At 47.3% G+C, this 15,606-nt stretch overlaps 1 protein-coding gene across 1 annotated transcript in view; it reads left to right on the top strand.

Moving 5' to 3' along the window:
• RIN2 (Ras and Rab interactor 2) overlaps positions 1-15,606 on the top strand; it is a 98,861-nt gene that overhangs the window by 54,179 nt on the left and 29,076 nt on the right. Inside the window, exons 3-5 of the mRNA XM_068987296.1 lie at positions 1,356-1,548; positions 4,950-5,061; positions 8,624-8,696. Coding sequence (XP_068843397.1) covers positions 1,356-1,548; positions 4,950-5,061; positions 8,624-8,696 — 378 coding nt within the window. The remainder of the gene's footprint in view (positions 1-1,355; positions 1,549-4,949; positions 5,062-8,623; positions 8,697-15,606) is intronic.

Raw genomic sequence — 15,606 nt, forward strand, 5'->3', positions numbered from 1 at the left:
CGGCCTGAGCCTCCAGGTCCTCTTTTTGAAAGCTAGGATCCTGGCACCTCCTTTCAGGGCTACTGTGAGGAGCAGATAAGAGAGTATTTCTGAAGGTTTAACCAACAGTAGACACCACCAGGTTACAGCCATATTGTGTTTGTGATCTCACCTGTTAGCTGCAAAGCTGGAGAAACACCAAACTTCTGAGGTTTCCAGCTTTGCCATTTCATGGCTGTTTATTACTCTGGAGCTTGTTGAACCTCAGTTTCCTCACTTGTAAAATCGGGATTAAGTACTCAGAAATAGGGTTAGGGTTGGGAGGCAGAGGAGATGATATACATCAAGGTGATATTTTTGTACTGAGATTTCATTCACATACCATAAAGTTCAGCGGTTTTCTTCAGTATTTCACAAAGTTGCACAGCCATCAGCTCGTCTCATTCCAGAACATTTTTATTATCTGGAAAGAACCTCCAAACCCTTTAGTGGTCATGACCTACCCCAACCCCTCCCCAATCCTTGGCAATCACTAATCTTTCTGTCTCTATGTTTTTATCTAACCCAGATATTTTGCATAAATGGGGTCAGTACACTATTGTGCCTGGTTTCGTTCACTTAGTGTGGGATCCTCAAGGTTTCATTCCATTCCATGGGGTTTTCAAAGTCTTCCATTTTGCAGCATGGATCAATGGCTCAGTCATAAAAAGAATCAATGACTGTTATGGCTGAATAAAATTCCATTTTCTGGGTATACCACGTTTTATTTATCCTTTCTTTAGTTGATGGAGATTTGGACTGTTTCCACTTTATGGCAACTATGAATAATATTCATATGGTTTTATGAATAATGCAATACCATTCCACTGTGGGGTTCTATTAGAAATAATATTGATAGTGAAAGTGCCTGAAAGGAAATGAAATCCAGTTTATATGGGTATGAAACGTGTGTGCCTGAGGAATGTTCGTCTGTGTTTTCAGAGCTTGCCTAGTCATACTCTTGGCCTCATGGTTACTGTATGGAATTTAGCACTTAGAGTTTCTTTTTGCTCAAAGTGAAGACATGCCCTAATTGCAGAAAACAGAGTAAACAGCATTTAGGATATTTAGAACCCTGTGAAAACTGGGTTAGAAGGGGAAGGTTGAGTGTGTTGAGGGGTGTTGAGGACTCACTACAATGTTAGACGTACAGAGTGATAATAGAACCCAGTGTCTGCCCCTGGAAAGCTTTCAGTCTGGAGGGGAAGACAGAAGAGGTGGTGATGAAGGACGGGGCCCCAGGCCAGGATAGGTCCAGCCAAGAAGAGCACAGGGTGCTGTCCTCATGAGGGAGACCTCGCTGCAGCCATCTGACCCCTGCCGATTCTCTCTCCTAGCATGGTAAGACACAAGGACGATCACTACTCCGAGGAAACGGATGCCAAGGCCTGCCCCCGGGACTCGGGCTACGACAGCCTCTCCAACAGGCTCAGCATCTTGGACCGACTCCTGCACACCCACCCCATATGGCTGCAGCTGAGCCTGAGCGAGGAGGAGGCAGCCGGGGTCCTGCAAGCGCAGCCTCCGGGGGTAAGACTCTAAGTGGGGAACGGGGAGGCGGGCAGGGCCGTCACTTCCCTAAAGAGAAAGACGGCGAGTTCCAGAGAGTTCTTCCCAGCCCCTAGGGAGCACGGCTCCCAGTTTGTGTGCCTCATTACAATGCAGAGAAATTCTGGAAACTATGAGCAGCTCCCAAAACAGAGCCCTTCATCTGCCCGGTGACCTTGGGACCTCAAGACTCTGAGGGATAATAGAGCACCTGGGTACTGAGGAGGGGCCGCTGGCCATGGGCCCTGGGCCTGACTTCTTGAGATGTGGCATGGAGGATGAGCCTGGTTGTGGGGTCGTCAGTCTGTGCTTTTCCTTTCATTATGAGCCCGGGAGCCCTGGCCTGGGTCCAGCCATCCAATTCAGGACCCAGCCTTCAGAAATTCCACATCGCTAGTCTTGTCTACTCTGGCTGCCAGTGTCATCCTCTTTCCCTTGTGTGGTCTCAGTGACACATCAAGGCCCAGCTTGGTTTCTTCAGCAACCCTCTACCCAAGGCTACACAAGGGCTTCCCATGTGGCTCAGCTGGTAAAGAATCTGCCTGCAATGCGGGAAAGCTGGGTTCAATCCCTGGGTGGGGAAGATCCCCTGGAGAAGGGAAAGGCTACCCACTCCAGTATTTTGGCCTAGAGAATTCCATGGACTGTATAATCCATGGAGTTGCAAAGAGGCGGACACTACTGAGCAACTTTCACTTTCACCCAAGGCTAGTCTCATCTAACTCAAGCCCACTCCGTGATGCTATAGAAGTTTCTTAGAAAATGTTATTCAGTGATAGGTAGATATATTCTGTGCTATCTGACATGGTGGCCACTGGCTTCATGTAGCTATTTAAATTACATTAGTAAAATAGAATAAAACATTTGGTTCGTTAGCCATATTTTAAGATCTCACTATCCCCAATGTCTGGTGGCTACCATATTGAATGGACAGTGCAAATTATAGAACATTTCCACCATTATAGAAAGTTCTTGGGGACAGCGATTGTGTACAATGTACACTTCTAAAACAAGGGTAAATACAATAAATTACAGACAAAATAAGACTGGAAACAACACACAACAAGAGATAGAAACTAAGAAATAGATGGAGAGGCAGGGAGAAAATTCCTTCAGTAGCTGGCTGAGGAATGTTGTAACAGCTGGACACAAAAATAAACTTTCCAGTTTCCTATCAGCCAAAGCTTGTTGGTTGTCACTTTTTGACTCACAAGTGAGTCTTTGTTCCTCATCTGGCGGAAGCAGACAGGACTAAGTCCTCTGCTGGAACACGTTCGGGAGGACAGGCACAGTATTGGATCATCCTTGTGGAGAATGCCTTGGCCGGCACACCGGGTTGTTGCCCCTGGTTTTGGTCTATATGATCAGGACCCCTTTCTGTGAGGCCCCCGCTTTTTGCAAGTTGAGTTGTCTGCTCCTGTATTTCTGCAAAAAAAATTCTAAGAAGGGAGGTTGCCATGTTGCTAGGCAACACTTCCTCTCCCTGCTCACCCCAGCACCTGGAGTCAGGCATGTCCATTCCTGCTGGAAACTGGTGGGGAGCGAGTCAGGCAGGAGGTTCTCCACCTACTGGATCCCTGGGCAGGATCTGCCTGATGGGATGGGGCTGAGGGCAGGGTGAGGAGGGGAGAGGCCACAGTTCACCAGGAGAAGCAAGGATCCTGAAAAGGAGGAGCGGGTGTGTGAAAGAAAAAGGTTTGAAAGACCAACCCTAGTGGCATCTGGTCCTTAGGGTGCCACCATCCCTAATTCACCTATAGCCCTAAGACAAGGATTGGCAGACTCTTTCTGTGAAGAGTCAGAATATCAGTATCCGGGGCTTTGTGGCCATAGAGCCTCTGTCACGGCCACTCAACTCTGCCATCATAGGGCAGCCACAGCTGTTTAAGTATGTAGACCAAGCAGCAAGGCCGTATGTCAATAAAACTTTTATTTATGCAAGCAAGTGGCAGGATAGGTTTGGTCTGTAGGCCATGCTTTGCCAACTGCTGACCTAAGGTTTTGGATGTTCAAGAGATAAGGCTCAGAGATTGTACCCTCCCTGAGCCTCAAAACTCAAAGAGACCCCCACCTCCCAAAGGGAGATACTTCTTTCCACCAACCAGCAGCTGCCTCCTAGCAGTACTTTGAGGCTTTTCCTCATCACAAAAGCATTGTGGGAACACCTGCTTCTGCTTCAGGGTGACCCAGAACCATTGGTTCCCACAGCTGGCACATTCTCTGGCCACCTCTCTATGGTCGCTGGGGAAAAACAGAGCCCTGAAGATGACCTTCCTGTCTTCCACAGACACCCAGTTCCCATTACCCCTTCTCCCCTCATAAAAGTATCTTAGGAGCTATTGACCTGATATCAAGAAAGAGATGACAGTTAGGTGGGGAAAGTGAAAGGCTACAGAACCTTAGGAGCAGATATCCAAACACAGAGCAAAGAGAGATGAAGAAAAAGGACAGGATGGTCTCCTTGGAGAAGGGTCATGAGTCCCAGGAGGAAGCCAGCATGTAGCCAGGCCACCACACCACAAACTCCAGGGAGTACCATTTTGTTTGTCATGACGCCCGCCAGATAGATGACACCCTGGGTAGATGATGTCCCCCAGGTTTGTGCAGTGCACAGCTGAATGTGGCATACCCAGCTCTACAGTAACGTATGCTTGGATGGTCTCCTGAGATCAGCACTGGGGTTGGGCTGGTTTAAACATACATCTAAAGACACCATTTGGAATTGGAAGGAGTTGTCGTAAAGCAAAGTGAGTCAAGAGTAAAGGGTCCACCAGCCTGAGTGTTGGCTGGAACGAACCTCAGAGCACTTACCATTTTCAGCTCCAGCAGATGTGGCCAAGCCAGATCTTGCCTTATTATCCCATTTTCCAAGAGACGCTGGCCACTCAGATTTTCATGTGTAAAGTGAAAGACCTTGTGCTCTTCCACTGTTGGCAACAAATTCAGATTTCTATCTTAAATACACCCATGAGCCAGATTAGCCAGTGAACTTCCAATTCTCCACCAATGGCTGAGCCTGTGTCTAGAATTTAGGGTTCATCAGCCAGTACGCCCTATCAGACATAGGCTGGAGAGTACGTATCATGAGCTGTAAAATAGTCACCAAACTGAAAATGTTTCACAGATTGAGGAGGTTCTCAGTCTCGTGAAGAAGTTCCCATCAAAGAGAAAGTGGAATCCTCCTGAGACTGGTTACCAAAGGTGTGCATCCGTGGCCTGCTGGCTCATCAGTTTCCATGGCAGCAGTGTGCACCTGAAGCCCTGTAGTTTGGCTACAAGAGGGGTTCTATACATGGAAGCTACGTGTGTAGCTTCCCAGGGACACACCCAGGCCCCAGCCTTCTAGATGTCTCTTAAGCTTGCATTTCTTTTCCCTCCCCTAGATCTTCCTGGTTCGTAAATCCACCAAAATGCAGAAGAAGGTCCTCTGCCTTCGCCTGCCCTGTGAATTTGGAGTCCCACTCAAGGAATTTGCCATAAAGGAAAGCACATACAGTAAGTGGTCGTCAGGTGGTGAGGTCCCGGTGGAGTTGGGTCTTCAAGTAAGCGGAGGGGGAGAGGGCCTGCAACTTGAAGATGGACAGATGTGGGTCTGAGTCCCGGAGCTGTCACTTATCCCCTATAGATAACCTAGCACAGGAGCCTCGGTTTTCTTACCTGTATAATGGGATGGTGGTGACCTCAGAGAGCTGTTGACAGCCTTTGTACAAGGTTCACAGTCTATTGCCTGGCACATGACAGGGCCTCACAGAGGCTAGTTTCCCAGTTATGCCGGGCGTCGTCCCCAGGTTTGCTGATGGCTAAGCTGAAGGATGGGCTGCACGACAATCTTTTCTGGGGATCTTACGCCAAAGTGTGTGTCTGCACAGTCCTTGAATAGTCCTAGAGGGGATTGTCCCTCCAGGCCACCCTTCTACAGTGTTCTATAGGGGCAACTGGTCATAGGCTGAAGTTTTGGAAGGAGAGAATCAGGAGTGTTGGTTTCTTTCTGCTGATCTGTGGTCCCTGGAAACGTGAAGTCTTTGGGAGGTCAAGTTTTCAAGGAAAAGGGGAACACACAATCCTGATGCCCTGTGAGCCTCCCAGTGACAATCAGAAGGTGGACCTACAGCCCCAAGGGGTAGGCCTCTCTCAGCCACAGGTGAGCGAGCCCAGGTGTGAAGGCCAGTTTAGATCCTGATGTAGACCAGATTCTCATTATAAGCTGAGCAGCCTCAGTCTTTGAAGGAGCCGAAGGTCCCGAGACTGATGTGGGGGCTTCCAGTCAGCCTGGAGTTCAGAGTCTTGCTGAGCCAAATATCTATTAACTGAGTCTGGAGGAGATGTTTCCGGCCACAGCGGAACTTGCCAGCCTCTGTGTGATCTACAACTGGCCTCAGGTCAGCTGTAGATGGGGTCCTATGATGTTTACCCCCAGGCCTCTTCCAAGGTCGCTGACGTCAGGGAAAAGCTCCCACGTGCAGAGTCATCTGAGCAATCACTAAGCTTGGCTAATGATCTGCTGGTTTATTTACATTAGGAGGGAGTCAAAAGGTAGATTTCAAACCCGCCCTCTGAAAGACAGTGAATCAAATGTTAAGTGAAAAAGGCTGATGCTGAGTTGGCTTTTTAAAGTCAGCTAGCCAAGAGGTGATAAATCTAAGTGGTTTTTAAATCCCTTCTAACATCCACAGTTGAAAAAGCTGGCGTCAAACTCAACATTCAAAAAACTAAGATCATGGCAACCAGTCCCATCACTTCATGGCAAATAGATGGGGGAAAAGTGGAAACAGTGACAGATTTTATTTTCTTGGACTCCAAAATCACTGCAGACAGTGATTGCAGCCATGAAATTTAAAAACTCTTGCTCCTTGGAAGGAAAGTCATTTCAAACCTAGACGGTGTATTAAAAAGCAGAGACATCACTTTGCTGACAAAGGTCTGTCTAGTCAGATTATGATTTTTCCAGTAGTCATGTTACAGATGTGAGAGTTGGACCATAAAGAAAGCTGAGCGCCTAAGAATTGATGCTTTTGAACTGTGGTGCTAGAGACGTCTCTTGAGAGTCCCTTGGACTTGAAAGGAGATCCAACCAATTAATCTTAAAGGAAATCAACCTTGAATATTCACTGGAAGGACTGATGCTGAAGCTGAAGCTCCGATACTCTGACCACCTGATGCAAAGAACCGACTCATTGGAAAAGACCCTGATGCTGGGAAAGATTGAGGGCGAAAGGACAAGATGGTTGGATGGCATCAGCAACTCAATGGACATAAATGTGAGCAAATTCCAGGGAATAGTGAAGGACAGGGAAGCCTGGTGTGCTGCAGTCCATGGGGTCACAAAGAGTCGGACAACTTAGCAAATGAACAATTCCCACAGTTTACCGTGATAAGTCAGCTTGCAAATCCCACCCACCTTCCCCTCCTACAATAAGTACAGTTAGTGTTTTGGATTTTAAACTTCTCTTGTTGTTCATCTGAGATCCCTCCCTGACTGCATGATTTTCCTCCCTGTTTTGCGAAGATCTTTATCACTTCTCTGGTTTTAAGGTAGCTGAAAGAGCTAGTCTGCCTAGTCTGAGCAAAACATTAACCTGCCTATAACTGGTTACCACAGGCCTCCCATGATGACCCCTTCCCAGGCAGGGTCTACCTTCTTTGCGAGGAAGAGCTGGCCTTAAAAACAGATATTTTTGGATTTTGCTGGTGGTCTAGTGGCTTAGACTCCATGCTCCCAAAGCAGGGGGCCCAGGTGTGATCCCTGGTCAGGGAACTAGAACCCACATGCTGCAACTGAAAGGTCACATGCCTCAACTAAAGCTCCTGCATGCCCACAACTAAGACCCAGGACAGCCCAATAAATAAATATAAAAAGCAAAACCAAAAAACCCAAAACCCCATAGCTATTTCGTCATAACATCTGGACAGTGTTTTGCATGATAAGTACCAACTCATATCTGCATAGAACTGCTTTCACAGAAGTTACTCCATTTTTTTAAAAATCGCACTACCCACTACTCTCCTTCTGGGAGACAAGGAAAGTATAATTATTGTCCATTTTACAGATGAGAAAACCGAGGCCAGAGATGTTAACCTACCCAAGTTCGTTCCCTTTTACTCCACTCACAAAATTGTGGTACATATGGGTGTGTTTCTCTTTCTGTGTCTGTCAGTCAGGGTATATGTGTAGGGGTACTAAAGAAATAGTAAGTAAGCGAAATAATACAACATAAGCAAGTAATAAGCAAAATAAATGAGGATGTGGAAGGGAGAGAAACTCATCTGAAGTTAGGGAATCATCACAGAACTGAAGCTCTTTGGAGAATTTCTGGAAGAAGGGCTGCCGGGGTGGTATTTCAGCCAAGACAGCATAAGGAGTGGTTGGCAAATACATGAATTTTTGAAGTCAAGCCACTCTCTCTGTTCCATCATTTAGAAGATTTACAAAATGGCACACCATCTTGCCAGAATACTTCTTTCTTGGAAGGTTGCACACTTAGTGGCGGCAGTGGGGTGGGGCGGGGGCTCTTGAAGTAAATAAATTGTAGCATCTTTCTTGCCAAGTTGAACCCAAGCTGATGTATGGGAACCTGTGTTATCCTCCAGGCTTCACCCTCCTTCTGCCTTTTGTCTTAACCACAAATGGCGCATTTGTGATCCAGGAGGTCCGGCCTGGGAGGGTCCAGGGCTGGGGGGGCCTTGGTGTTTCCCCAAGCCCTGCCTCCTGCTGGCCTCTCCCACCAGCCCATTTGACCCCTTGACTCCGCCCAGTTTTGTATCCTGAACTTAAAAAAAAGATAGTTGTGTAATTTGAGTCTTGGCTGCTCTGTTTACCAAGCACTGGAGCACGTGCTCCGATGAGTCAGGGGCTGGACTTACTGTAGGCCGCCCACCCTCCCCTGGCCTATCTCCCATGACCATGCATCCTCCCTACAGCTGGTTCCCATCAGGCGCGCGGGAGTCGGTCGGGGAGCCGGAGATGCTCCTGCCCTCCAGCCAGCAACATCGAGGGCCTTTCCTTTCCCAGGATGCACTCGGGGACACTCAGCTGGTTTCCGAACTCTCTCTTTTCCAGCCTTTTCCCTGGAAGGCTCAGGAATCAGCTTTGCGGATTTATTCCGGCTCATTGCTTTCTACTGCATCAGCAGGTAAGGCTCCCTTTGTCTCCTGATGTCAAGCCGCTGCTTGGTGACTGCGCTGTCAACAGCCCCCAGGTTTCTTGATTCACCCCGGGCAGGGGGCTCTGGAGGGCTTGTCAGCTATTGGATGTCCCTGGAAGGATTGGCCCCTGAGGTAAAAGGGTCCCCAGGCCCCCCCTGTGCCAGGCTTAAGATCAGAATGACTGCCTTGGCCCCTGTAAATGTAAAATCGCACACTCACGTAGAAAGGGACCTGTGATGCAAACCGGTAAAGTTTAAGGATCCTAATATTCCTCATGGATCGAACTAAGAGTGTCACACTGAATGAAGTAAGTCAGAGAAGGAGAAACATGGTATGACAACATGGTATGTGGAAGCTAAATAGAAATGATACAAATGAACTTAGAAAATAGAAAGAGACTCACAGACTCACAGACTTAGAGAAGGAACCTATGGTTGCCGGGGGGAGGGGGGAGGGGAAGGGATAGTATGTGAGTTTAGGCTGGACATGTACACAGCGCTATATTTAAACTGGATAGGAAGCTTCTCTGGTGATCCAGTGGCTAAGACTCTGTACTCCCAGTGCAGGAACCTGGGTTCGATCCCTGGCTGGGGAACAAGATCCCACATGCTCCAATAAAGACCCGGTACAGCCAAATAAATAATTTAAAAAAGAGAGAGAATAAACTGGATAACCAACAAGGACCTTCTGTATAGCACAGGCAACTCTGCACAATGTTTTGTGGCAGGCTGGATGGGAGGGGAGTTTGGGTGAGAATGGATACATGTATATGTATTGCTGAGTCCCTTAGCTGTTCACCTGAAACTATCACAACATTGTTAATTGGCTATACTCCAATCCAAAAAAAAAAAAAAAAAACCTCCTCTGGGATTGGCACACATAGCTTTTCAAGGCAGAGGCCTTCCCTGTCCCCCCTGCCTGGCAAAGCAATATATCCTTTTCTACTTCAGAATAAATCAAGGTCCTAATGTTTCAGAAAACTCCCCAGTGGATGCAGTTCATCTAGAATTGTGGGTGCCTTCAGCCCCTAAATCTTGCATCCCTCTCCTTTAGGCCCGCTGGGTACCTCTGTCTTGTTTGTAACTAAAGGAACTGTTTCAGTCTACATGAAGCTAAGCCCCAAACCCCGACGTTAACAAGTGTCAGGAGGGCGCAAATTGGGAAAGGCTTTCTTTCTTTCTTTTCTTGTGAGTCACCCCAGTTTCTCAAATCAAGGATACTTTCTGTGAATCAGGATCGAAACGCATTGTCTGCAGAGGCTAACACTGCCTCCTCTCAGGTAGCCTGGCTTGGTCAGGGGGGTGGGGGGAGTCCCTGGGTTTTTCTCCACATCTGTTGCAGCTGACAGAGCAGAGATGGGCACGTGTTCCTGGGGTTTTTTGCCAAAGATACTTCTCATCCCCATCCCACCTGTGGCTGAGAAGCCTATTTGGAATCGGGTTATTTTATGTTAATTTAATATGTGGGCTGTTTCTCAAAAACTGAGTTAGGTGTTTGTTGCACCTGTTGGACTAGACCCTTGGTGGGTAGGTGGTAGAGGAGGCACCAAGCTGTCCACTCCCGGAGGTTCCCAGACCAGGCCAGCGGAAGGCATGGTCAGCAGCCTGATGGGGGAGGCACTTTCAGAGAGGGAAGAAACAGGGCTTTTACGCCCCTGAATGGGACTGACCGCAACCCCGTGAGTACCCTGCAGGGGCCACCACCTGCCCAGGTGTGAGAGAATCCGCTCAATTGAGGAGGGCAGTGCAGAACCCCCACATCCCCAGACATGCACACTTGCTGTGCCACGAGCCCCTGAGAGCGACGATCAACCTAGCATGTGGGCCAAAGGCAAGGTTGGCCAGCATTTGCACGCCACAGTTCACGTCTTGATGGGCCTGCTGTTGTTATGAAAGATAGTCCCACCTAGGCTCTGTGACAACCTAGAGGGCTGGGATGGGGTAGGAGGTGGGAAGGAGGTCCAAGAGGGAGGGGACATTTGTGTCCCTGTGGGTGATTCATGTTGATGTATGGCAGAAACAACACAATATTGTAAAGCAGTTATTCTTCAATTAAAACTAAATAAGTTAAAAAAAAAAAAAAAAGATCATCCCACCCAGAAAACAGGGTTTGGCAGCCTGACAAAGAGATCATCTCTGCCATCGGTGGTCATGGGAGACTGGGTACCGCTTTCCAGGGCCTCTGGATGACTGGGGGGGACAGAGCCCATAGAAGCCTTGGTGACCTACACACATGATGCCAAGACAGGTGCTCACAGGCAGACCCCTCTGTTGACATTTTGTGATTAATAGCCATCTCCTCCTCTTTAGAAAATCTGCACAGTGAGTAAAAACAAACTTAAAAAAATAAAATGAGTACGCATGTACTAACACTCTTGAGTGAGACATTTGTAACAAACATGGCTTTATTTTGTCTATCATGAGAGTTTTGGAGCCGGGGTGTAGGTGAGAAGGAGGCACCCTCTTTTGTGTATGTATGTGAGGAGGGGCTGGGCTGTGCCCTTGCCCGGCACGGCAGGAGAGGGCTCACAAACAACATCTAATCTTCTAGTAGATCAAAGCCTGAAACCACCTGTGAGTGAATGACAGGTGTGGTTTCCTGCCATCTCTGTCATTAAGGAAAACCAAAACCAAGCGCGCGATGTTTTAGGCTCTAGGTACTGTGCTGGGCAAAGTAAAATCTTAAAATAAACGTAGGTTGGTTTTTGTTTGGGGCTTCCCAGGTGACTCAGTGGTAAAGAACCTGCCTGGGTCAGACCATACGTGGTTTTCCTCCCAGATCGTCTAAAGAAAGTAGGTTTTCATGAAGTGGGCAAGCCATGGAAACATATATTTGCATGATGCTTTGGCGTTACATGGCCTCTCCTGGGTCAGGCAGCCGCTCTTACACAAATGCTGTGTCTCCTGACACTCCACCTGCTTCATCCAGAACAGATGCGCAGGGACAAGTAGAGGGAGGTGATCGCAGCGTCTAGGAGAAGGCTCTCCTGGAAGCAGGATGTGTCCCTGGCTTGACACCCTGGCAAGAGGAGCCTCTTGACTGCCAGCTCCTAATATTTATGTGAGCCCTCGTGACCCTGTTAAACTCTATTCATGTTTTGCTCTTTTCATCAGCCTTACTAATTTGTTGTTCATTGTCAACAGCCTCAGGGGCTCCAAGATTCTCTGCTCGTCCCGATTTAATCTGCTGTAGCCCAGAGTGTTGCCCAGCCTTACTGTAAACGACAGGTTGTTTGGTGTAGTTACTTTCTTCAGTGGAAATATCCAGAGCGTCTTGTGTAGACAGACATTCCAAGTGTTGCCCTCACACACTTCACCACAGGCATGGGTGGGGAGGGGTCTCCTTACTGTTCTTTATACACGCCAGACACTCTCCTACCCCAGGGTCTTTGCACCTGCTGTTCCCTCTGCCTGGAATATGAGGCCAACTCTCACACTTGAACCCTCTTTATTTTTCTGCTTTTGTGCTTTATTTTTATCCGTGGAGCACATCCGCTTCTCGTAGATTCTATGAATTGCGTTATTGTTCTCTGTCTGCTGGCATCCACTGGAGTGACGCTTCGTGCAGGTGTGGACTTTGTTTTGTTCGAAGCACCTAGAACAGTGTCTGGCACATTGTGGATGACCATAGACTTTGCTGGATAAATGAATGAATTCTTTCTTTGTAAGATCAATACCATCAATGGGGGAAAAAAAAAGTCCTTTCCTGAGAAGTCATTATTGTCATTGCACATTCATTCATCTATTTATTTGAAGCACACTCTCTCCCATCTGTATCGGGCCAGGTTGTGTGCTGAGCCCCATTTAGATTTCACCAGTGCTGAGAGCATGACCCTAATCCTTGTGTCTAAGGGTTAGTCTCTCAGTTGTGTCTGTGACCCCCATGGACTGTAGCCCACCAGGCTCCTCTGTCCATGGGATTCTGCAGGCAAGAATACTCGAGTGGGTTGCCATTTCCTTCTTCAGGGGATCTTCCTGACCTAGGGATCGAACCCAGGTCTCCTAGCATTGCAGGCGGAGTCTTTACCATCTGAGCCCAGATCCTTGTATGTGAAGATGAGCAGATGTTTCTCAAGTCTGCCTTTGCCCTTTGGGAAAAACAGGAGATCACAAAGCAAGAGGTCACGGTGGTGACGCTATGTCTGGCCATGGCAGGATCCTTTTGCAAGCCCACCTCCTTCCTCTTGGGTCTGCTGGTCTGCAGTGCTGCAGTGCATGTGTATCCTGGTCCACACATGGCACCAGACTTTTTAGGGGCAGGGTTGTCGCATGAGGTCCTTTAGCTTTGCTTTTCTGCTCAAAGTGTGATCCAGGGGCAGGGAGCTTGGCAGAAATGCCAAACCTCCAGCCTCCCCTAGACCTGTTGAATCAGAGCGCAGCCTCACAAGACCCTCGGGGATTCAGGCACACATCACAGTTAGACAAACACAACCTGAAGACTCAAAGGGAAGGTCTGCCACCAGCACACAAGGACAGCGTTTGGGCTCCAGCTGGAACTGCTCACAAGGAAAATCAACAGACATTCACTGAGAACCTACTGTGGGAAACGCAGTGGGTAACACATCTCAGTTTAGGATCACACATCTCAGTTTAGGATCACATATTCCCACCCAGGGAGTCGGGGTCCAACATCCAGTTCAGTTGAGTTTAGTTGCTCAGTCGTGTCCGACTCTTTGTGACCCCATGAATCGCAGCACGCCAGGCCTCCCTGTCCATCACCAACTCCCGGAGTTCACCCAAACCCATGTCCATCGAGTCGGTGATGTCATCCAGCCATCTCATCCTCTGTTGTCCCCTTCTCCTCCTGCCCCCAATCCCTCCCAGCATCAGGGTCTTTTCCAGTGAGTCAGCTCTTCTCATGAGGTGGCCAAAGTACTGGAGTTTCAGCCTCAGCTTCAGTCCTTCCAATGAACACCTAGGACTGGTCTCCTTTAGGATGGACTGGTTGGATCTCCTTGCAGTCCAAGGGACTCTCAAGAGTCTTCTCCAGCACCAGAGTTCAAAAGCATCAATTCTTTGGCACTCAGCTTTCTTCACAGTCCAATTCTCACATCCATACATGACTACTGGAAAAACCATAGCCTTGACTAGATGGACCTTTGTTGGCAAAGTAATGTCTCTGCTTTTGAATATGCTATCTAGGTTGGTCATAACTTTCCTTCCAAGGAGTAAGCGTCTTTTAAATTTCATGACTGCAATCACCATCTGCAGTGATTTTGGAGCCCCCCAAAATAAAGTCTGCCACTGTTCCCCCATCTATTTGCCATGAAGTGATGGGACCAGATGCCATGATCTTAGTTTTCTGAATGTTGAGCTTTAAGCTAACTTTTTCACTCTCCTGTTTTACTTTCATCAAGAGGCTTTTTATTTCCTCTTCACTTTCTGCCATAAGAGTGGTGTCATCTGCATATCTGAGGTTATTGATATGTCTCCCGGCAATCTTGATTCTAGCTTGTGCTTCTTCCAGCCCAGTGTTTCTCATGATGTACTCTGCATAGAAGTTAAATAAGCAGGGTGACAATATACAGCCTTGATGTATTCCTTTTCCTATTTGGAACCAGCTAGTTCCATGTCCAGTTCTAACTGTTGCTTCCTGACCTCCATATAGGTTTCTAAGAGGCAGGTCAGGTGGTCTGGTATTCCCATCTCTTTCAGAATTTTTCACAGTTTATTGTGATCCACACAGTCAAAGGCTTTGGCATAGTCAATAAAGCAGAAATAAATGTTTTTCTGGAACTCTCTTGCTTTTTTGATGATCCAGCGGATGTTGGCAGTTTGATCTCTGGTTCCAATGCCTCTTCTAAAACTAGTTTGAACATCTAGAAGTTCACGGTTCACATATTGCTGAAGCCTGGCTTGGAGAATTTTGAACATTACTCTACTAGCATGTGAGATGAGTGCAATTGTGCGGCAATTTGAGCATTCTTTGGCATTGCCTTTCTTTGGGATTGGAATGAAAACACCTCTTCCAGTCCTGTGGCCACTGCTGAGTTTTCCAAATTTGCTGGCATATTGAGTGCAGCACTTTCACAGCATCATCTTTCAGGATTTGAAATAGCTCAACTGGAATTCCGTCACCTCCACTAGCTTTGTTCATAGTGATGCTATCTAAGGCCCACTTGACTTCACATTCCAGGATGTCTGGCTCTAGGTGAGTAATCACACCATTGTGATTATCTGGGTCATGAAGATATTTTTTGTACAGTTCTTCCGTGTATTGTTGCCACCTCTTCTTAATATCTTCTGCTTCTGTTAGGTCCATACCATTTCTGTCCTTTATCAAGCCCATCTTTGCATGAAATGTTCCCTTGGTATCTCTAATTTTCTTGAAAAGATCTCTAGTCTTTCCCATTCTATTCTTTTCCTCTATTACTTTGCATTGATCGCTGAGGAAGGCTTTCTTATCTCTCCTTGCTATTCTTTGGAACTCTGCATTCAAATGGGAATATCTTTTCTTTCTCTTTTGCATTTCTCTTCTCTTCTTTTCACAGCTATTTGTAAGGCCTCCTCAGACAGCCATTTTGCTTTTTTGCATTTCTTTTCCATGGGGATGGTGTTGATCCCTGTCTCCTATACAAGGTCACGAACCTCTGTCCATAGTTCATCAGGTACTCTGTCTATCAGATCTAGTCCCTTAAATCTGTATCTCACTTCCACTGTATAATCATAAGGGATTTTATTTAGGTCATACCTGAGTGGTCCAGTGGTTTTTCCTACTTTCTTCAATTTAAGTCTGAATTTGGCAATACGGAGTTCATGATCTGACCCAGTCAGCTCCCAGTCTTTTTTTTTTTGCTGACTGTATAGAGCTTCTCCATCTTTGGCTGCAAAGAATATAATCAGTCTAATTTTGGTGTTGACCATCTGGTGATGTCCATGTGTAGAGTCTTCTCTTGTG

Source organism: Capricornis sumatraensis, chromosome 15 (assembly GCF_032405125.1).
Source record: "Capricornis sumatraensis isolate serow.1 chromosome 15, serow.2, whole genome shotgun sequence".
Taxonomy (NCBI): domain Eukaryota; kingdom Metazoa; phylum Chordata; class Mammalia; order Artiodactyla; family Bovidae; genus Capricornis; species Capricornis sumatraensis.